We start from the raw sequence: 23929 nt of genomic DNA on the forward strand, positions 1-23929 counted from the left end.
CGGGGTTACACTGTGGGAGGTGTTCAAAACGGTACTGACAGACGGCACAGAACAGAATAGCATGGGAAAAGAGAAAAGAAAGGGAGAACATTAGAGCATATCGAACAGAAAATCCACACAACGGAGAGACAGATAGTGGATAGGCTTGATCCACTGACCTCTCTGCAATTGAAAGCCCTTAGAATAGAATACCGTGAACTGGCAGAGGCAAGGAAACTAACAACACTACATTGCCTCTATGAGGTAGGCGACAAAGCCGGCAAACTGCTGGCATGGCTTAGCAAAAAAGAAGTCGAGGCGATAAGGGTGAACTCAATCACAGACTAATAAAGATTGACTTTCTCCACAGATGAGCAAATAGTATTGGCTTTTTCCAAACACTATAAAGAATTCTATGATAGGAAGACATTTAGCAAAACCTCTGAAATTAACGAATATCTCAAGAATATCCAGGTTCCCAGTATAGAAGAGGGCGACATGAAAACACTTGATGGTGACCTGACCGAGGCTATAGCCTGGCTCAGACCCGGGAAAACCGCGGGCCCTAATGGATTACCTACCCAGTTTTTATAAAAATGTACCGGCCAATTGAGTCCCCACCTACTGAGTCTATCAAGATGCATACAGAGGAGGCACTCTCCCAACTGACCTCCGGACCGCCACCATTGTGACTATTTATAAAAAGGCCAAACCTCAAAATAAATGTGACTACCGCCCCATCTCTCTACTAAACAAAGAGGTCAAAATCCTAGAGACAATCTTAGCTACACGACTCTTATAGGTCATAACAAATCTCATTCAACGTGATCAATCTGGGTTTATGCCTGGTCGGGCAACCACATGGAACCTCCGCAGAACACATAACTGGATGATGGCGGTTAGAAATCGTGACGACCCCCACGTATTCCTATCATTAGAAGCGGGGAAAGCATTTGACCCGGTACACTGGCCATTCCTGGATGCCACGCTAGTCAAATTCGGATTTGGCCCGAAATCCAGGTAGTGGGTGAATATATTGTACACAGCACCCATAGCAGCAGTAAGATGTAAATTGATACTTGTAAGAGTGAACAGGAAAATCTCCCGCACGTTCCCGATATCCCGCGGGATCAGACAGGGATGTCCTCTATCTCCACTTTAATTCGCACTTGTGATAGAGCCTTTAGCATGCGTGAAAAGACAACACCCCAGGGTGTTCGGCTTCAGAGCCACGCCTGAGGAACAAACTGAGGAGAAAATATTTTACGCAGACGATATTGTCCTATACATTACGAGACCGGTAACAACGGTACAGACCGTATTTTCAATAATAGAAAAATATGGAATGCTTTCGGGATATAGGGTAAACTGACAAGTCAATTATATACTGTCTGAATCATACATTGCAATCTTTGTCACTCCCCGGCAAGTTCCACATTGCCACGGAAGGGTTTAAATATCTCAGGGTATTCCTAGCACCGCAAGAGGGGGTCTGCCGATGCCACAATACAATACGGGTTCTAGAGAACTTTAAACAAGACGCAAACAGATGGAAAGACTTGCCTCTCACAGGTGGAAATGTTTAAAATGATCTCCCTACCCGAATTTCTGTATGCTCTGCAGAACACATATCACCTTCGCTCTAGAACGATCTTCAGAGAAATAAACTCTGAACTACAAGCACTACTATGGCTACAGGGCCACCCTAGGATTGCCCTGAAGACACTGCAACACAATCCATACAACGGGGGGCTTGCACTACCGGACTTCGAAGCATACTACTGGTCGGCCCATCTCATTCCTGTAAATGACTGGATACACGTAATGGGACCATCCCACAAAGACTAGAAAGGGAGATTCTGATGCCGCACACGTTTCTATATTACCTGTACAGAGGGAAAGGGATGTATAGACTACCCATGGCGACGAGTCACACTCGAGACATGGGAAATAACCACTAAGACACTGGGGTGGTCCCACAAGATAACCAGGGCTATACCACTGTGGGAGGGGAATTGGCATATAGAAGTGGGCAGACTACAGGGCTTTGAAAAATGGGATAAGCTGGGGATCTCCACTATGGGAGATATTACAGTAAAGGGAGAAATTAAACCCTTCTCTGCGCCCAAAACGGAATTTAAACTGCACAACTCCAAATTTCTTAAATACGCAAAGATACGGCACGCGTGGGGAGCAGAGAGAATACGGGAAACAGAGATACCAGAATATGCACCACTGGAGGGGAGGTTATTACATGAAGAGCTCACGACAAAGGCAGTGTCCCTCACCTACAAGACAATAAACAACAAGAGGCCTGACACTGGATAAACTGAGAGAAACCTGGGAGAGAGACCTATGGGAGTTAGAAGAAATTGAGTGGGAAGCAGCCCTAATACCCAAGAGAAGTGGCAATCAAAATCGGTTTGCGTCTTATCAAGTTTAACAACCTTCACAGATCATACTAAGACAGAGCAAAACTACATTTAGTGGGCCGGGCAGAGACCCCCCCAGTGCCCGGGCTGCCGAGCCCATACCGGAAACTTTATACACGTGATATGGGAGTGCCCCCAAGTCCAGGCATACTGGGACATGATCCTTTCAGAACTAAATGCCATACTGGGAATACTCCTTCCTGCAGACCCCAGATTTATACTCCTGGGAATTCCAAGCGACATGGATGTCTCTAGACACCAACTGTTCTTTAGCTCACTGAATTTGGTAGTTGCAAAGCGTGATATTGGATGGCACAGGGGCTCACAAGAAACACTGACATTACACGAATGGAAACGTGGTATGGAACTCTACATGGCAGCGGAAAGGGTTATTTACAAAAGCAGAGGGTGCTCTAAGAAATTCACAAAAATATTGAGTAACTGGATGAACTACTACAGCCTAATGGGAAGTGGTGAGGCCAATCGATCCTCTACAAATGGGGACAGAAATAGGTGAGATCCAAAGGGCGCATGATACCCAGAGATGGAGCAAAAGAGGTTACCAGGGTCTTCCAAAACATACGGGGATGGTAGATGTTATCTGTCTATACTGTATTAACACTAACAGGAATATAGGGACTGGGAAAAACCGAACTCAACTTTCTGATCTAAGTGTGACATGTTGTATGTTTTCCTCTTTCCTTGGTTTGATCAAAACTGAAATAATAAAAATATATTTAAAAGAAAAAATACAAAGGCCCCAACTGCAGGAAACAGGTTTGAACAAGACAATTTCAGGATTGATCCAAAGGGCTATTTGTCAACTTTGCAATGCCAACTGTGCATTGTCCACAAAGCACCAGTGCTTACTTTTGATCAAAATTAGACCAAAGTTGGGCGATCTGGCCCAGTCAGGAGTGGGTCCAATGGCTTCAGGCTATCTTTTTAGGAAATCCTTCTTGAAGGAGTATGGCAAATTCACTGCCACCTTCAACTCATTATATAAGGCCCAGATATCCATGAATAAAGTAAATGTTTGGCACTTAGTTTTTCGAGTACCTTCAAGCAAGGCTCCAAAAGCAGAGTCAGCAAGAAAGGCAATCTCTGGCATGTCTCAAGGAGATTTGGAGGATTCTTCTCATTGAGAGGTGCAGCACACAGACATGGCAGCAGGAAGGCTTCTTCCATAGAGCCACAAACACGCCATGAGGCCTTCAAGGTAAAGATTACATTTTTCCACTTTTCAGAATAGCAAAGTGTCTGGCCTGATTCCTCCACATGTGGCAACATACGACAGGGTCCAGGGCTTTTTGAAAGATGCTACCTTGTTAATTCAAAAAGCATGGTCAGAGGGTACAATCAAGCAGTATTGCTCAGCCTCACAGGAATGGTCCCCTTGGTGTGTGGCTGAGTGTGCAGAGTGTCTGGATCCTGTAGGGCAGAGGTGCTGCACCTTGTGAATTTCCTTTCAGAGTTAGCCGGATTAAGCATTTAAGTTTACTAACCATTTTGTTGGATTACATAGTAGAGTGTCTAAACATTGAAGTTCACAAAGTTGTTGCATTTGCCTAATTGGGCAATGGATTTGGTAAATTTATGATGTGCATTCTGTTCCTTGGTAAGTAAGTGACATGCTATCTTTTTGTGATGGGGCACATCAGAAACATGAGTGATGGATAGTTGGATCTATTTCTTTCCTTTTCCTCCTGATGGATTACATGACAGTTTTGATGGCTGACTAGACATGATAGATTCATATGGGCTCATGCGAGTTGTGGTCCTGCTAAAGTTTTCATAATAGTTTTCTAGTGTTATGATGAGTTTCTTGCCTGTTGAGAAGAATAAAGGAGAGGAGATGCCAAATCCTTGGCTTCTTGTCCATAGAATAATTACATTTTTCCTTAAGTCCGAAGCTTTATATTATTTTGAGGTATGCTTGAAGGTACCCAATTGCAACCTCATAAGAAACTATTGAGAACTTTCAGCATATAATACCATGGGCACGACAGAAGTGTTGAATGCTAGCCCTTTGTCTTACACCAGTCAAACGAATCTATTCACTCAACATAGCAAAATGACACACTTCAATCAATTTGTATCATCTTTAGGCAGTGCTATGATAAAAATGCAGTAGATAATTGCAGACACTCACCAGCTTTCAATTCTTCAGTATGAGTGTACAATCATGTTTTAAAATAAAGCAAACTTAATTTTGACAGAAAGATACAGGAGACAATTGCTGCAGACTTATCGCATGAGCCTGTGTGGAGGCCCACAATCTTTTTTAGACATTAAATATTGGTGGTCATGTTGCATTGTTGAGAGCATCTTCTCTTCTGAATTGCCAGCAGATTTACACTTAACACTTTCCTTAATGTTTGCTCAAAACTGTTCTTTGCCACCAATGTGATTGTGAACTGCGATAAACAAAGCTACTCGCATCAAAATATAGAAATTATAAGATACAAAACCTCATCATATCAAGCAGTACTCTATCCTGAGACAGATTTTAATTTCCCCATAATCAACCTAACAGAAAAAAAGTGTACAAAATAAAATATAATCTACACATTCTACATTTTGTACCAAAATTATTCAACAGAGATTACAATGCAATACTGCCAGCCGCGAGAAAGAAAGAGAGAAGCTACATATTTGGTTTCCTTATTATTTAAAGGGGAATGTCCAGTTACATAACCTCTCCATAACCAGTCAAGAATCCTTCCTGAAGGGAGGAGCCTAGCGCTTGACCAAGATGGCCGTGTGAGCTTAGAGCTCCCGAGACCCTCGCGCCCTCCGCCGACTATCCTGGCTCTAATCCTGATGGTATGCATGGCACCGTGTAGCTGAGTTGTCAGGGAGGCGATTGATGCTACCCGCGGTCGGATCGCCCATCGGGAACCGGACTTACGACTGGCGAAAGATTGCGGCCTAACTCCCGGAGATGCCAGGGGCTAGAGTTGGCAGGATGCCCGACTCCTAGTTGATCAACAACGGCCTGGGGAGGTGTGAACTGTCGGACGGAGGCCCTCGCTCTTTCACTTTCGATTTCGTTCCCTTTGTCTGCCCGGACACTGTAGAGCTCTGGGTGGCTTTATAACCCCAAGGACGCTCGGCGGGCTACTCTGGCAGCACAAGGCGGACCTGCTCACTCCTTATTCCTCTCTCTGAGAGGGAACGGTCTTCACTGCATTGGACTGCCTGGAGTCCATTATGTCGGGCAAAGCAGAAGGGGATCGGCTGAAGACTAAGTCCACCAGGCGGGGAACGTATTCCCAAGTCAACAGTATGGACCGCTACGCCCTCCTGAAAACATCGCCGAGTGGACCGAGCCAGGCGCCGGATGCCCAGAAGGAGGACTCGCCTGGGACACCGGAGCTATCCCTGCAGGATGTCATGGGCGCGCTTGATGGGATGCAGACCTCGATGGGGAGGCAATTCGAGGCCCTGGCGCATAAGGTGGATGCCATCCTGGTGGATGTCAATTTGATCCGCTCGGACCTGGGCAAGACAAACGAACGCGTCAAGAACCTGGACCACAAGACCACGGGCCTCACCGATGATGTCGCGGATTTGCAGAACGAGGTCCGGAAGCTGAGGGCCGAGAGTGACCTCGCCGCCTGCCGGCTGGAGGACTTCGAGAGCCGGTCCAGGCGCAACAACGTGCGCGTCATCGGGGTCCCGGAGTCCTCGGATGAGGCTTCGACGGACCTGCTTGTGGAAGATTTGGTCCTCAATCATCTGAAGCCTAAGGGCCTTGGAAAGTTTTTTGCGGTGGAAAGGGCCCATAGGGTGCCGGGCGGGCGGCCCAAGGCGGGTGCCCCGCCGCGGCCGATTGTCGCCCGGCTCTTTCATTTTCGAGATCGGGACGCTATCCTGCAAGCTTCGAGGGTGACGGGCCCAGTCCCCTTCCAGAATGCGTCGGTGAATTTTTATCCGGACTTCACTCAGCAGGTGCAGAGACAGAGACAGAGCTTCCTGGGGGTGAAGCGGAGACTTCGGGAACTGGACCTGAAGTATGCCATGCTTTTCCCCGCCAGACTACGGGTGGTGCATGAAGACCGGACATTCTTTTTTGACTCTCCTGTTATGGCCGACGAATGGCTGGACGCTTTGCCTCGGCGACGGACCGGGGACGACACAGCCGAGCATGGAGACAGTGGCCGGGATGGACAGGGCTGATATCTCAAAGCCGGCCTGACTTGATTTAACCATACTTGAAGATTTGAACAGAGTGCAGTAACTGTGGAGGGTTGCGGGAGGACGAGGGGTGCTCTTTTCCTCCCTTAGGGTACTTTTTGTAGATTTTTGTTTTTGTAGGGCGACAGGCACACTGCAAGTTGGGGGGGCTTTTTAAGCTGCAGCAGGGGTGCAGGGTGGGGGGAGTTTTGGGGATTTTGAGTTTGTTGTTGGGGGGTTTATTTCTGCAAGGCATGATGATTATCCTCAGGGCTGTTCCATGGTGGCGCCTCGGGAGTGGGGTGGGCCTCTTTCCGTTTGAGGATGGGGGGTAGAGGCTTAAGTGTTATAAGCTGGAATGTTAATGGTTTGGGGGATCGCATCAAGAGGGGGATTGTTTTGCAATTTTTGAAACGATCAATGCCAGACGTTGTCCTGCTGCAGGAGACGCATCTCATAGGCAATACGTGCTATGCCCTGAATAGGAAGGGATATAAATTCATTGCACACTCGGGATTCTCTTCTGGGTCCAGGGGTGTGGGCATCCTCGTTAGAGCATCGTTGCCTTTTGAGGTGGACTCCACCATTGTTGACGATAGGGGGAGGTTTGTGGCGGTGGCGGGGCGGTGGGAAGGAAGGACCTTGGTTTTGGTTTCGGTTTATGTCCCGCCGGCCCTGCAGGCCTCCACATTTGCTGAACTGGGCAGGGCTTTGCTGACTCTCCCGGGGGGAATGCTGGTAGTGGGAGGGGATTTCAACGCTGTGGGTTCCGGACTGTTGGATAGATACCCGCCCAGGGACACAGGGGGGGGCTCAGAAATGGCTTCCAGACTTCCTGGATACGTTTGGTCTGATCGACTGCTGGAGGCTCCGGCACCCCACACAGAGTCAATACACGTTTCACTCCGGGGCGCATGGTAGCCTCTCCAGGATTGACTACCTGCTCACTCTGGCAGCACATGCCTCGTTGATAGGCGAGGCACATGGCACGCGGTATCTCTGATCACTCGCCAGTGTGGATCCGGCTGGATCTAGGTCGGGAGGGAGGAGGGAGGGTGGCCCCCATCAACCCATGGTATTTCCGAGACCCCAAGATGCGCAGCGCCCTGGTAAAGAAGGTAGATAATTACTTTAAGGACAATCTGGGAACCGTGGACTCGGCGGTGTCGATGTGGGAAGCTTTTAAGACCGTGCTTCGGGGGGAAGCCCTCTCCCTGGTGGTGGCTGCCAAGAATCGGAGGGATGGCGAAGTGCGGCAAGTGGAGGAGGAGATTGCGGCCCTTGACGGGGATATGGAGGAGGAGGTTACAGAGTCCTCATTGCATGAGCTTTGCCTGAAGCAGGCGGAGTATAGGGACCTGGTGACGAACGCCGCTAAGACCCTCAGCAGGGAACAACAGGGCCGCCTGTATGACGTTGGGGATAAGGCAGGGAAACTCCTGGCGTGGTTGGACAGGAAGGAACGGGTCAATAGAGTGGTGCCAGAGTTGATTGGAGAGGGGGGAGAGGTGATTGTGGAACCTGAGGGGATTGTGAAGTGTTTCGCGGAGTATTTTCATAGGGTTTATTCCTCTGTGTCGGACAGGCCGCCCGAGGACTCGTCTGATCTCCTCCGTGATATCGAGTTGCCCTGCCTCTCTGACATAGATAGGGACGATTTGGATGGTGACATCACGGTTGACGAGGTGGCGGGGGCGATTCGCGCGTTGAACTCGGGTAAGGCCTCTGGACCGAATGGACTGCCGATCGACCTGTACAAACTGTTCCCGGATAGGGTCGCCCCTCACCTGCGTGCCATGTTTTTGGAGGCGCGGGGGGATGGGATCCTTCCGTTGGACCAGCGGCTGGCGTCGATCGTGGTCATACATAAAGAGGGTAAACCCCGAGATAGATGCACCTCCTATCGGCCCATTTCCCTCCTCAACGCTGAGCCGAAAATTCTGGCAAAACTCCTGGCTACCCGTTTGATTAGGGTACTTGGCGATTTGGTCCACCCGGATCAATCTGGCTTTATCCCGCACCGAAACACAGCATTGAACCTTAGGCGTCTTCATGGCGTCATCGCCAGGGCGGGCACGCTGCGTGAACCGGCTGTTGTGGCATCTCTTGATGCCACGATGGCCTTTGACACGGTGGAGTGGGCATATTTATGGGCCGTGCTGGCCAAGTTTGGTTTCGGTCGCGGTTTTGTGAGTTGGGTTCGGTTGCTGTACGAGGGGCCACTAGCGAATGTTGTGGTGAATGGTCGGGCATCTACTCAGTTTCAGCTTGGTAGGGGTACTCGGCAGGGCTGCCCCCTGTCGCCTCTGTTGTTCGCCCTCGCCCTTGAACCGTTGGCTGCGTGGATACGTTGGCACCCGGATATACGGGGCCTTCGGTGGTCGCCTGATCACGAGGACCGTATTTCGCTTTATGCCGATGATATCCTACTGTATCTTGCCTCACCTAAGAAGTCACTTATAGTGGTCTGTGACGTACTCGCATCGTTCGGTAGGAACTCGGGACTTGTGATTAATTGGGGCAAATCGTACTTGTACGTTCTTAGTGGCGAAGTCCCGCCGATCCCTAGAACATGTTCGATACAGGTTGCCCAGCAGGGTTTTGTGTATTTGGGGATTTTTATATCCATGGATCCTGCTGTGCGCTATGAGAGGAATCTGCTCCCCCCCTTGGCACGCTTGAGGCGAGATGTGGAAGGTTGGCGGAGGCTGCCGCTCTCCCTTGTTGGGCGTGCGCCCCTGTTCAAAATGATGTCCCTTCCCCGCTTCCTCTACGCCCTCCAGAACACCTTGGACTGGGTACCGGCCAAATACTTTCGGGAGGTCGAAGGCCTCCAAAGGACGTTGCTGTGGGATGGGCGGCCGCGAATAGCTATTTCAAAGTTGACGCTCCCATGGTACGATGGGGGCATTGCGCTCCCAGACATCCGACGGTACTATTGGGCCACGCAGCTGAGCGCGATCAACCATGGGTTTTATGGCCCTGCCCTCAGCCCTGGGTATGCCATGGATAGGTGGCTGCTGCGCGGCGGCAACTACTACAGGGCGTTGTATTCGCGGTCCTTAGACTCGTCCCTTACGGGGCCCACAGGTGTGGCGGTGCGAGTATGGAGGATGGCGACTGACTCGTTGGGCTGGAAGGATAGGCTAACCCTCGCTACCCCATTGTTTGAATCGGAAAGATTGGGAAAACTCTGGCACACGAAGGGCTTTGATAAGTGGGATCTGATAGGTATATCCAAGGTGGGAGATGTGCTGCATAAGGGGAGGGTGAAGTCCTTCGAGGAGTTGCAGACTGAGTTTGAGCTAGGGCCCTCAGAGTATTTCAGGTATATCCAGCTGCGTCACGCCCTCCGATCAGTCCTCGTGGAGGGTGAGAAGGTGCCAGAGTCCTCTCCCCTTGAGGACCGAGTCCTTGATGGTCATATGCCCGAGAGCACGATCTCGCCCATATATAAGAAGCTGATAAACGTCCGGGCAGACTTGCTATTGGGGCTGAGAGAACAGTGGACCAGGGATGGCCTTGAGTTGGATAATGAGGACTGGCAGTCAGCGGTTTCTTCGCCTAAGGAGGTTGCGATCCCGTCGCGTCTGAGGCTGGTGCAGCTTAAAATACTGCACCGGGTGTATGTGACGGGGCCAAGGCTGGTCCGCATGGGATTCTCGGAGGACGGCCTGTGCAGAAGGGGATGTGGTATGGTGGGTACTTTCCTGCACATCATTTGGGAATGTGGTGTCATTGTGGAGTTCTGGAGGAGAGTCCATGCAGTTATGGGGGAGGTGACGGGCATTGTGGTACAGCCGGAGGCGCGGTGCTGCCTCCTGAACGTCTGGGGGCCCACTGACCTCGATGAGGCGCAGACCCAATGGGTGACTCTGGGTAACATGGTAGCTAAAAGGGATATCGCACGGCTATGGGGCTCCTCGGGACCCCCTACACTGACCGCATGGCAGGAGAACATGGATTGGAGCATGTTTAGGGAGAAGACGGTCTACTGCTCTAGAGGTCGCCCCCGGAAGTGGCATGCCATCTGGGGGCGGTGGAACCAATACAGGGGGGGAATATGTCATGCCCCGGACCTGGAACCTCCCGAGGAACAGCTTTCCCCCTGACCTACTTTCCAGCACAGTTTGGTTTTAGTAACTGTTCTGGGCCTCTGCTGTTCCCCTTCTTCCTCCGTACACAGTCTTGTACTTAGTAGACGAGTGGGGTCCGGCCTCCCCTGGGGGCCTCCGCCATGGGCTTTCAATGTCCTTGCCTTGCTGGGGTTTGTTGTTAGTTTTTTCTGTGTTTACTTAAAATTGGACCTTTGCATTACTCTTTGAACTGCATTGGGGACACATCACTGTATCTAACTTGCAATGCTGCCGAACCTCCGGGCTGTCGGCTGAATAGCTGTGTCCTGAATTTGAAATAAAGGTTTTCAAAAAAAAAAAAAAGAATCCTTCCTGATCTCTATAGGAGGCAGTAAACACTGCCTCCATTTAGTGATGTTTTACACCAGAGGGCGCTCCTCTGTTCAGAACAGTGTGAAATGGAATAAAGCAACCCACAGATGATTTATGGGTGGGAAGGGGACGAGATTAAGTGGAGCACTCATTCACGCTCCATCCACAACGCCCCTCCCCCTCAGTTGAGGCAATCTACTAGACCCACTCAACATACAGTGTCAGCTCTCCTCCCCATCAAGAAACCACCCATCGTTCGTAGCCTTCAATTAGCACAAAATTGGGAAATCCTGATAAGTAAATCAGTCCCATATACTCAATTTAATTCCCAGTTTCTAGAAAGCAAAAAGGGGCCTTTTTCTATTGGTAGACAGATCCAATAAAAAATATATTCATGGAATTAATTGTTCAATTATGACACACCTGCATCTTTCCACATACCCGAAAAAACCCACCAGTTTCTAGTGTGCACACAACTGGCAGGTCGCACTGCATAAACACACTTCCCTGGCATCTAGTGGATTGGTGCATGTTCTCAGCTCCCTGCCCCTTCTGGAGAGGACATAAAGGGGAGTTCCCATCTCCTCTAAGACACACTCAGTGGATGGAGTGGCGAAGTTGTGAGCATTTGATCACTGCTGCTAGCACCTAGCTTTATCTCTATTCAATCTATTTTTTTCTCGGTTGGTAGCAAAAGTAATAAGGGGGTATTACAGAGAGAAGGTGCGTTTAGCATTTGCATCCCCTTGTGTACTTAAGACCCCTCCCCCCCCTACACCAGCGAAAATTGTCGAAGCATTCTGCAACTCCACACTTATTTAAAAATATAAGGGTTTTTTACTTACTGCAGCACTTTTTCCAGGAAAATTGAAGAAGGCATCAGGGCCATACTTCTGGGGCATGTGTTTCAAGACAGATAACAGCTTCACTGCATGGGGCGGCTAATAAAAACAAAAATAAAAAAATTATTATAAATGTACTTCATACTGTCGTTCACATATTTAATTGATAATTGTCAGTCAACATGCCTTAGTACTAACTTCTATACTACAAAAATCAAACCTAGCAAATATTAACTAGGCAAAGAATACAAATCAACAAGTAGAAGCAGTAAGATATTTTTCATGTTTTTTATTTTCATTGGCTCAAAATCTCCTCCTTGTATACAGCAACAAAAACCAACACAGCTAAATAACATTAAAATTATGCAGCGAGGCTGACAAGTAAAATGTGCAAAGCAATATCATGCACAACTTTGATGTGATTGCTGTGTCCGCCTATTATAACTGAACGAGCAGGTTTGATGCTCTAAAAAATCATCCAAACTTCGCCCATCATTTATTAATATCAGAAGCTGCAAGATTCTCCAGAGTCTGAAAGAGTGAATCTGTACACTGAGAGAATCTCCTTTACACAATGCAAATATGGATCTCAAAGTACTGGTGCAAAGCTTTGAAGCTCAGTCTGTCATTTACAAAAATGCTGGCAATCTGAAATCAGTCATCTATGATTTTTCTAGCTTTATTAGAAGAGCAGCCCCTGCAGCAAATAGTACATTTATAGGTGAATGTCGAAGCCTATGGCACTCGGCACTTCTAAAACTAAGGAAAGTAGTCTGCTGAAAGGTGCACATGATTATTCAGTTCAAGTACATGCATTTTATCAAGTCAAAAAGAGTAAAATTCCACGTCTACCCCAATGGGATTCAAAAAATTGAGGCCTGCATATAGTACATCATGTATTTTGTTTTTAAGGTAGATGGCATAGAATTTACTATTGGTACATGGTGCATGTAATGGAAATTTCCATACTTTATAAGCAAGTGTTATTTTCATATCAATAATTTGCTAGACTATGATTGCTTCAGTAACCTATGGTCATGAAAAGCAGAATTCAATTTTAGAATTTAACAAATCATCCTTTTTTTTTTGTTAAAAGATTTTTATTGATTTTTTCACACCCAAAGTCCTGTGGACCAACATTACACACGTTAGCATCATACTAGGAATCCCCCATCAAAATACACATCAGGAGAAATCCATTCTGCTACGTTCCTACCCTATATCCCCCACCCACCGCCCCCTCTACCCCCACCCTCCCCAGTCAGTGTGCCCGCAGCAACCCCTCATTAACCGCCGTCCATCGGGCCGTATAGCCTGAGATATCCCAGCTCCGGATAAACGGGCAAACCCCTGTCAGTGTTCTGCACGGGAGAAGGGGCCCCGCAGCGACCTCCCTCCGCAGCCCTGTACCCACCCGCGCTCCTCATCAGCTGCCAAGGTAGAGTGCAGATATCGAGTCCTCCATGAGTGTAACTAAGTAACCCCGTCCTGCATAAACTCCCCCGAAGCCCCCGCCGACCCCGTCCCAGGTTATACTCTCCCGTCCGCGTCTACAGAATCCCAGGAGCGCAGCTCTTCCACCAACACCCCCCACGACCTCGCTACGTCCAGCGCCTTATTAGCGGTCCGCCTGGCCATCTGAAACCGAAGAGTCCCTTCGCTTCCCACCCAGGCCAGGAAACTCCCCCTCCATCTCCGAAAACTCGGACCGGGCTTGGCCTTCCAATGCAGGGTGAGCTCCCGTTTCGCTAATATCAGACCCAAATCGCAAAACTTGCTCGTGATTTTGGTACGGGGGGTGTGCGGAAACCACAACAAAAGGCAAGTCCCCATCTCCGCCTCCAACTCACGCTCAGTCACCTGATTCAGACACGCCACCACATCTGCTCAGTACGAGCCCAGGCCCCGGCAGGACCAGAACATGTGACCAAAATCAGCCCCCTCTACCCCGCACCGCGGGCATGGCGACTGAGAGCCTCCAAAGTATCGCAAAATTTTGACCGGAGTGAGGTAAGCCCTATGAAGGGTGTAAAATTGGATCAACTGAACTCTAGCATTGCGCATGCCCTTCCAGGCCCGCCGCAAAAGTTGCGCCCAAGTCGTCTCAGGAATGGGCCTGCCAAGATCCCCCTCCCATTTACCCCGCAAGACAACCAAGGGTGCCAACCTCTCCGTGGACAGCCGTACATAGAGACAAGTGATGGCCTTGACTGTACCCGCCGCCATAGTGACGTATTGACATCCCTGGGAAATTGGGGGTTCCGAAAGCCCCATCTTCCATTGTTTCTGGATCCCACGCACCAAGGCAGCATGCAAAAGGTAGTCCCCCCTCGGTAGGTCATATGCCCCCTGCAGATCCTGGAACGACAACAAGACGCCATCTCCGTATAAGTCCCCAATCATATGTACCCCACACTCCTCCCAGTGAGCCAGGGCCGACCAATCCCCGCCGTGCACATGCCCAGCGGTATCTCCGGGGCATACGGCCTAGCAAACCCTGCCCTTTTCTGACTACGGATCCAGCATAATTTAACAAATCATCCTTATCAGTTTATACTAGCAATCTATGTGGCAGTTACACTATACCAAAACGATCAAGTTATATGGTAAATCATACAACTGGACATGAATGCAGAACATTTTCAAAAAGCAACACATTATTCGCAAACGGGCACATGACATTTTGACAACTGGCAGCTGCTGTTATGTTGATATTTACATGCATTTATAGACTTCTGATATTCTGCAGTTTACACACATACAGTCAAGTGCAGCAAAACCACAAGATGCAGACCATAAGCCAGTTGGTATAAAGCGGAACTCTAGATTGCAAAGCACCACTGCAAACAACTGGAGAGCAGATGCAGAATGAGCCAATACAACGCGGACAGGAACGTCTTCTAAACCCACCCTGAGACACTACCACTAACAGATCCTGGCTACCAAACGCAGTGCTTTAGCGGAACACAGACGCCACCACCAACAGAAACAAGAAGATGTTTATCATCGTGAAACATTACACCCCACAGCGGATGCCTCCAACACATCACCTACTCACAGGACCTCCGCAACCAAGTCTCTCAATTCTATGTTAGGACAGGAGGCGAGGATTATGCCTTCTTTCTTCACTTTATTCAAATAGCAGCTCATTAAAAGATAAACTACGTTTCCCATGAACCCTTGGGAAAAGGTAGTTTAGAAAAACACATAAAAACAGCCAATTACGGCATAGCAACAAAGTCCAATCAGGGGGCTCATGGCCCAACATAGTCCTCTCTCACTGGCCGTTCGCCCTCCTTCGCTGATACGCAGCCGAGGTAAGTACCCTCCAGTTGTTTTAACTATGTGGTGATTAACTGATGTGTTTATTGTATTGTGCTTACTGTTCTATTGTAACTGCTTGGTTTTAATTTTGCTTTATTTTTGCTGATTTTCATGTGCGCACGTAACTTCTGTGTTTTCAGGCGCTTTGGGCGTTGCGCCTCATTTGTTCCACGCTTGGCACTCTGTTACGGCATTCATTTCCTAGATCGGTTTGATCTTTTTTGTTCCTCACCGAGGGAGCGTTTCTCGCTCCTACGCGGTGGTTGCTGGTGCCTCGCTTGACATGTCGACCTCACACCGCCAGGGGGCGTGGGAGGCGACGCAGAATGCAGCACGATGTTTGAATTCCTCACATGCCTTGGGAATTCAGCCATCTCGCGCATTCCTCGAGCGGCCAGTCCGAGGCGAGACGCCAGTCTGTGTCTGTACGCGATCAGGCAGCTTTAAAAAGGAAAGAGCAGCCAATCGCTTGTTGCATTTATTAACGCTCTGCTGCCCAGTGAACTTGGGAACAGAGTCTGTATTTGACATTTGTTATGCCCTGATTAGGGTCTGTATTGAGGCCTAAAGGCCTGTGTAGGACACTGCCCGGACCAGCTCCCTTGTGACAGGGGTAATTACTTCCCATTTAAACTTAATTCCCCGGTGTGTGTCCCAAGGGGCTAGAACAACATCTAAATTGCGAAAAGCTCGCAACTAAAGACAGGCTGATACCGGGCCCTTAAAATATAGGCCCTACCTCAAGGCCTGGTGTACTATTACCCAGACACCCCTAATTGGTGCCTGTCCCTATACTCATCTGATAAGTTATGTGGTACCAGGAGGACTACCAGGATCCTCTGGAATGGAATGGAGGATCCTATGGCCAACCTCCCTTGGGGCGATGAGTTTTATGATGCTGTTAACACAATCTATCGAGAAGTGGAGGAGGCCATGACTCCGTTAGAGAAGAGGCTCTCCCGCCTGATTGCCCAAGCGTTTGAGAGGCGGACTCCCCAATCCACCACACCTGCCCCCCCCCCTTGACCCCAGGGGGACCACAACAAGGGAAACAAGGCCCACCACCACCCAAACGATCCCGTGACTCGGGGTGGATGTGGATGCATTTGTCAGGCTTAAACAAGCCTTTCTTGACAGTCAACCTACCCTACCTGCGGGGAAATCTGCTACTCCACAGCCAGTTGAGCCCAACACCGATTTAAACACGGCAGGAGACGCAGATGAGGAACCAGGCCCTTCTAGACCTTGGCTCCCATCCCACCCTTCCCAGTCCTCCCAGAACACGTCAGACATGCTTGACCCGGACGATATTATACATCCAAAATCCTACGAATGGGCCCCGGCTGACAAGGACGCTAATTACATGGCGGGTCGCATTCGTAGGCCACTGGACAAGGAGGCCCGTAATTGCCTCTGGGCGGAGTGTCCCCGTTCTTCCTTCGAGGTAAAGGTAGCACTTACCCAGGAAATTGACCCTTGCATGGCCACCTTCTTACAGAAGTTTATTAGGGACCCTAAGAAGGGTATAGACAGGTCATAGCAGGCATGCCAGGACAAGCTCCTGGATGCCTTGGGCCCCATTACAAAGATTTTGGATTTGGCCGAGGAGGCCAGAGAATCCGGCTCCATAATTTCCCCGGACACATTGTCAGGGTGGGCCCAGAGGGCCATAATCTTTTTATGGGCAGCACAAATTGTGCCCTGTCCACCGAGCGCCACCGCTCCCTTCTTATTAAAGTCGACCCAAAATTGGGGGTCCTGGTGGACTCTGAGGCGGGCGCCATTGCCCAAGGAGGCCTCTTCGGAGAGCCTTTTGGCAAATTTGTCAATACATTTAAGTCACTGGACAAGGCCCAGACAACCATAAAAAGGGTGTTCCTTCATGTTTTTCACGGAACCGGTCGAAGTAGGGGCCACTCGACCGGTCGCTTGTCCCACCAGAATTCTTCAAAGGGGACAAGGCTCCAGACAATATCAAGATCAGTCCCAATTAGGAAATTTCTACCCCACAAGAGGACATCGTGGCAAGGGCAGAGGTTTCCGAGGAGCAGCGGCCACCTCAAGTCCCAGTGAAGGTTCTCCCTTCTTCCCAACTAAAAATAGGGGGGGCAAATGGCAAATTTTTTCCAGGCTTGGATTTCCATCACACAAGATGCGTGGGTTCTGCAGACAGTGCAGGGGTTCCACATAGATTATCTTGGCAAACCGGTCCAGCGGTCCAGGCACGTCGCATTCAGTTTTCACTCCAAGAGGCCACTCTGGTAGACAAGGGTGCCATCTCCCCTTCCTCACCACACCCCAGGGGGTTTATAAGCAACATATTCATGGTCAACAAGACCGACGGAGGCCAGTTATAAATCTAAGCGAATTCAATGAGTGGCTGATTTACCGCCACTTCAAGATGGAGGGTATTCATCTTCTCAGACATGTTTTGCACCATCTGGATTGGATGGTGCGCCTAGATCTCAAAGATGCCTATCTGGTAATCCCAATTTTTCCTCCTCACAGACTGTTCCTCCAGTTCGTCTGTCGTCACCTAACTTACGAATTTACCGCTCTTCCATTCAGCCTGTCCTCAGCCCCATGGTGCTTCACCAAGGTGTTCAAACCGGTGGTGGAGTTCCTGAGAGCCTGAGACATACAGATGATTGTTTATCAAGACAATCTCCTTCTAATGAGTTCTTGTCCTCGCCAGCTGTCAGCCCATCTTCAGATGGCGGTGGATCAGCTTCAGAGCTTAGGCTTTGTAGTCAACAAGACAAAATCACTGTTGCAGCCCTCAGTCCGTCATTTTTTTGGGGTTCGTATTAGACTCCACCTCCTCCACTCTAAACCATCCCTCCACTTAGTTGGAGAAGATCCAGCACGAACTAAGACGTGTCCTTTCCAGACAACAGGTGTCCCTCCGCCAACTGGCGGGCCTCCTTTCTGCATCGATCCAAGCCATCTTTATGGGCCCCCTTCACTATCGGCCCCTACAGCGCCTGAAGGCGTATTTCCTTTGCAAGGGGTGTTCTTACATAAGGTTTCCCTGTTTGGCGAGGCTTGAGAGGAGATCCAATGGTGGGTGGACCACATGGAAGCCTGGAACGCCCGCGCAATTTTCGGTTCAGCGCCAGATCTGGTTATAGAGTCCGATGCCAGCAGATTAGGCTGGGGCGCCAGGTGCGGGGATCTCTCTACTGGAGGATTGTGGTCTCCCGACGCACATAAGTTGAATATCAATTATTTAGAACTTCTGGCAAGATACTTCGCCGTCTGCTGCTGGACGAGAGACTTGGTGCAGTCATGCTTCCTTCTCAAGATGGACAACATTTCGGCGATCCGATATATAAACCACCTGGGAGGCACCAGATCCAAAGCCCTTTTAGACTTAGCCACGAGTTTCTGGCAGTACTGCCTAGACAGTCAGATTTTGGTTACAGCAGAATACTTACAAGGACAAGCGAATCAGGAAGCGGATTTCCAGTCCCGCTATTTCAGGGATTCCAGTCTCTGGATGCTCGATCCAAGCACATTTGCGATATTAAACGACCGCTGGGGTCTCTTTTCGGTGGACCTGTTCGCCTCGAGATTGGACCACCAACTTCCTTGCTTCTTCAGCTGGAGGCCGGATCCCCTGGCAGTGGCCATGGATGCCTTCCTCCAAGACTGGAGCTCAGAGAAGGGGTATGCCTTTCCTCCCTTCGTGATGATCACAAGTTCGACTGCTCAGGTCCGGCGACATACAGCGGATTTAGTCAAAATCACCCCCTTTTGGAGGGTCGCAAGTCTGGTTTCCAGTTCTTCTGGAACTTTCCTGGGATTCTCCAATTCTACACTCCCACTTTCCGACACTCCTCTTGAGTCCCGACAAAGCTCTGCATCCTCTGGTGCAGGCAAACTCGCTGTGGCTCATGGCGTGGCGGATTTCAGGGGACGATGGGAGGTCCCGGGCCTTTTGCAGGAAGCTGAAACCTTCATGTCAAAGGCTTGGGCAGACAGAACTGTGAAGAGGTACAGATCTGCTTGGGGCAGATGGTCCCATTGGTGTCTGCGACGGAGTTTTGATCCCCTGGTCGCAGACGCAGTGCATGTCGTGAATTTTTTGGCACAACTAGCTTTCAATGGCATGGCATACAGGTTGATAAAACACCTTTCGCTTAGCCATATCTTCCGGACATGTGCAGATTAATGACATCTGTGGGCGAGCACCCGATGGTATGCAGACTGTTACGCGGTATTCGGCTTTCTTTACCTCTGGAGCCTCGCTATTCCGCTCTTTGGGATGTGAACCAAGTGCTCAACTTGTTTCTGCCCTGGCAACGAACCGTTTTCTCTCCAGGAAAGAGCTTTCGGCTAAGTTGGCTACTCTTCTTTGTCTCATCTCCTGTAAGCGCGTCTACGATGTCAGAGCTTTAGACATCACAAGTAGGATGTTTACTCCTAATGGAGTGACATTCACTCTCCTCAGAAGAAAGAAGTGTCATACTAGGGTTATTTCTTTTCCCAGAATTTCCAGACTCTAAGAAACTGTGTGTGGGTAGATGCCTCAAGGCATTTGAAGGGATGACAGAGGAGGTTCGTCCCCCAGGGGAACGCCAACTACTCATTGCTCTTCGGAAGCCTTGTAAGGTGGTCTCGTCACCTATGTTATGTTATTGTTATGTTATTTTGTATTTATAAAGCGCACAGATGCCCCAGCTAAGCGGCGTCCCGGCGCTACAAAGAACAAGCAACACAACAATAGATGTATCGTACCAGCCAAAGCCACTAAACCGAAGGAAACAAAAATGTTTTCACAGCTTTCCTAAAGAGAAACAAGTCTGAAATAGACCGGATACTGACAGGCAGAGTGTTCCAGAGGCCAGCTGCTAGAACACCAAATGAGCGGCCGCCCATTCTGGCTTTTTTAAAACGGGGAACCTTAGCCAGAAATTGACCCATTGAGCGAAGTGTTCTGGCAGGAGTGTAAAAAGATATAGTCTGGGCTAGAATTGGAGGGGAAGCAAGTTTCAAAATTTTAAAAGTCAGGCACAGTACTTTAAATTCTATTCTCTGCCTGACGGGCAACCAATGAAGACTGGAAACAGCGCGTCTGACTGAACAAAACTTGGGCAAACCAATCAGCATCCGGGCGGCCGCATTTTGCACACGCTGAAGGCGTGTAAGCTCTGCTTGGTTGGTGCCCAATAAAAGACCACTGGCGTAGTCCAATCTAGAAAGAATGGTGGCCTGCACTATAAGTTGCCTAGTGGGGGCATCGAAGAATTTAAAAATGGGCCTGAAACTTTGAAGAACGCCAAAACAAGTGCCCGCCACTTTCTTTGTGTGGGGGGTAAATGATAGGTTGGCGTCAAGCAGAACCCCAAGATTCTTCACCTGAGTTACCGGTGTAGGAGCAGGACCTAGCTCCGATGGCCACCAGTTGTCTCCCCAGAGGTGAGTGTCTTTACCCAGCACCAAGACCTCAGTTTTAGTGGCATTAAGCTGGAGACGATTATCGGTCATCCAACCCGCCACCTCCCTAAGGGCTTTTTGAAAGTTGGAAGCGACCAGCGCCGTGTTCCCATTAAGTGCGACCGCTAACTGAGTGTCGTCAGCATATGACACTATGGTTAAACCCCATTTATCGGCAATCTCCATCAACGGTCTCACATACAAGTTGAACAGGGTCGGGCTAAGCGCCGAACCCTGTGGAACACCTTGGGAAATAGGGCGGGAGGAGGACTCATAGGGGGGAATGCACACTTTAAAAGTGCGCTCGGCTAAGAATGATCGAAACCAATCCAGAGCGGTGCCTTCCACTCCGGCCTCTCTAAGTCTCTGGAGCAGAATATGATGGGAAACAGTGTCGAAAGCGGCACTAAGGTCCAAAAGGATCAGTGCCGCCGTCTGTCCGGAGTCTAACAATTTTCGAAGTTGCTCGACCATAGCCACCAGTGCTGTCTCAGTGCTATGGCTTGCTCTGAAGCCATTCTGGGAACGGTGGAGAGCGCCTGTTTGTAAAAGATGGCCAGATAGAATGTTATTAACATGTGCCTCAGTGATTTTAGAGGCCCAAGGAAGCAAGGATATGGGCCGATAGTGTTCTGGTTTAGCCGGATCTAATGTGGCCTTTTTCAGAATTGGCATAACTATGGCTTGCTTCCATTGAGTAGGCACCATCCCAGTGCTCAGAGACAGGTTGATTAGAGTGTGGAGATGCGCGAGACAGAACTCTGCAGATTCCCTAAATTGGGCAGGTCTCAGGGGATCCATTGGAGAACCCGATTTGACCCTCACCACTAGGGAATCAAATTCTTCCTGGGAAGGTACAGGGAGCACTAGCAGTGGACGGGCGATAACATTCATAGGTTCCACGATATTTGTGGGTATAGTAGGGGGAGGAAAGGATCTGTAGATCGCATCTACTTTTTCCACAAAAAAAGTGGCTAGTTCTTCGCAATAGGCCTGAGAACCATTCCCCAATACAAGGGTTTTCCTATTTGTTAGATCTTTAAGAACCTTAAAAATGAGTTTGGTGGGGTTAGTACAGTTCTTAAATTCCGAGGAGTAGAAGGAAGCTCGTGCTTTGCAGATAGCTCGGTGGTATAGCTTGATACTGGCCTGATAACCCTGTTTAAGGATAGGATCATATGCCTTGCGCCAAGCTCTTTCAGCCTACCATTGCTAGATGGGTCAGATGGGTGATGCAAGAAGCAGGCATTAGCCTCTTTCGCTTTGGAGCCCATCCAAAGGTCCCCTTCTGCCCTCGGAAAGGCTGGACTCACTTGCTCATTGCCAGGATACCCTCCCAGGTGACCGTGTGCTACACAGATCCTCTTAACATAACCAACCCTTAATTTATAAATCGTTAATGTCTTATATTTTTGTAGAATAGCCAGTACCTTTTTCTTTAGAAAAGAAAAATATGGGAATATCAGGAGAAAGTACCTCTTCTTGATTATTGGAACTAAGCAAGTCTAGAGACAGCAAAATCTCTAAACTCGGCTTTGCTACTCTGTATTTTCTCCAATACCGCTGCCTTCCCATGCAAATGCCTCGCCGCTGCTGGAACAAAGTCATCGAAGACCAGCTTACCACCACCCTCGCCCAGAGCCCACCCGCCGACCCCACTGACCCAGACACCGCCGCCCGCAACCTCAGACAGTAGATCGACAACTGCGCCAACACCCTCCCCTGTCCAAGAAACCCTCCAACAGTCACACCAGCAAAAAAGCCAGCTGGTTCACTGAAGACCTCCAGGCCTCCAAGGAAACCTGCCGAAAACTGGAGAAGAACTGCCTCTGTGAACGAACACCGGAGAGCTACGCAGCCCACAAGAACGCCACCCGCAGACACCATCACCTCATCAGATCCACCAAAAGGGCCGCCTTCAAAGACCGCCTAGACAACAACGTGCACAACAGCAACGGGCTCTTCAAAATCGTGAAAGAACTCTCCAACCCCATCAACATCATCCCACCTTCGCAAGACCTGTGCAACTCGCTGGCCACCTTCTTCCACCGCAAGATCACAGACATCCACGACAGCTTCAACGCCACGACCGCCCCGACAACCACTGAGACCTCCGCCCCCACGACCACCACCCGCACCAACGGCCTGCTCTCCTGGACCAACATCAACGACGACGACACCATCAAGATCATGAACACCATCCACTCCGGATCTCCGTCAGACCCATGCCCACACCACATCTTCAACAAAGCCAACACAGCCGTCGCAACCCCATCTCCGGAAAGTCATCAACGTCTCCTTCGAGACAGCAACCTTCCCGGAGAGCTAGAAGGACGCCGAGATCAACGCCTTACTCAAGAAACCCAAGGCGGACCCCAAGAACTTCCGGCCCAGCTCCCTGCTCCCGTTCCCGGCGAAGGTCATCGAGAAGACCGTCAACAAACAACTGACCCGCTACCTCGAGGAGAACAGCATCCTGGACCTTTCCCAATCCGTGTTCCGCCGCAACCACAGCACAGAGACTGCCCTCATTGCCGCCACCGACGACATCCAGACCCTGCTGGACAACTTAAAAACAGCGGCCCTCATCCTCCGGGACCTGTCAGCCGCTTTCGACACGGTCTGCCACGACACACTACGAACACGACGCCGGGATCCAAGAGAAGGCCCTGGACTGGACCATCTCCTTCCTCTCTGGCAGAGCACAGAGCGTCCGCCTCTTCCCCCTTCCCCTCTGAAGCCACCAAGATCATCTGCGTCGGACCCCAGGGCTCATCCCAACGCTGTTTAACATCTACATGGCACCGCTCGCCCACGTCGCCCGACTGCACGACCTCAACATCATCTCCTACGCCGATGACACCCAGCTGATCCTCTCCCTCACCAAGGACCCCCACACCTCCAAAACCAACCTCCACGAAGGAATGAAGGCCGTCGCCGAATGGATGAGGAACAGCAGACTGAAGCTGAACTCGGGAGGTTCTTATCCTCGGATCCACCCCCTCGGCCTGGGACAACTCCTGGTGGCCGACCGCACTGGGAACAGCTCCAACACCCATCGAACACGCACGCAACCTAGGGGTCATCCTCGACTCCACCCTCTATATGACTAAGCAGGTCAACGTCGTCTCGTCCTCCTGCTTCAACACCCTCCGCATGCTCCGCAGGATCTACAAATGGATCCCCACCGAAATGAGAAAAACGATCACCCAGGCCCTCGTCAGCAGCAGGTTGGACTACGGAAACGCCCTCTATGCAGGAGCCACGGCCAAACTCCTGAGACGGC

At 49.9% G+C, this 23929-nt stretch overlaps 1 protein-coding gene across 3 annotated transcripts in view; it reads right to left on the reverse strand.

Annotated features, from left to right (window-relative positions):
• The window catches only part of LRBA (LPS responsive beige-like anchor protein), a 2426603-nt gene that overhangs the window by 2189029 nt on the left and 213645 nt on the right, over positions 1 to 23929 (reverse strand). For all 3 annotated transcript variants that reach the window (XM_085641653.1, XM_085641654.1, XM_085641652.1), the window contains exon 5: positions 11884 to 11979. In XM_085641653.1, coding sequence (XP_085497779.1) covers positions 11884 to 11979 — 96 coding nt within the window. The remainder of the gene's footprint in view (positions 1 to 11883; positions 11980 to 23929) is intronic.

Source organism: Triturus cristatus, chromosome 2_2 (assembly GCF_964204655.1).
Source record: "Triturus cristatus chromosome 2_2, aTriCri1.1, whole genome shotgun sequence".
Taxonomy (NCBI): Eukaryota; Metazoa; Chordata; class Amphibia; order Caudata; family Salamandridae; genus Triturus; species Triturus cristatus.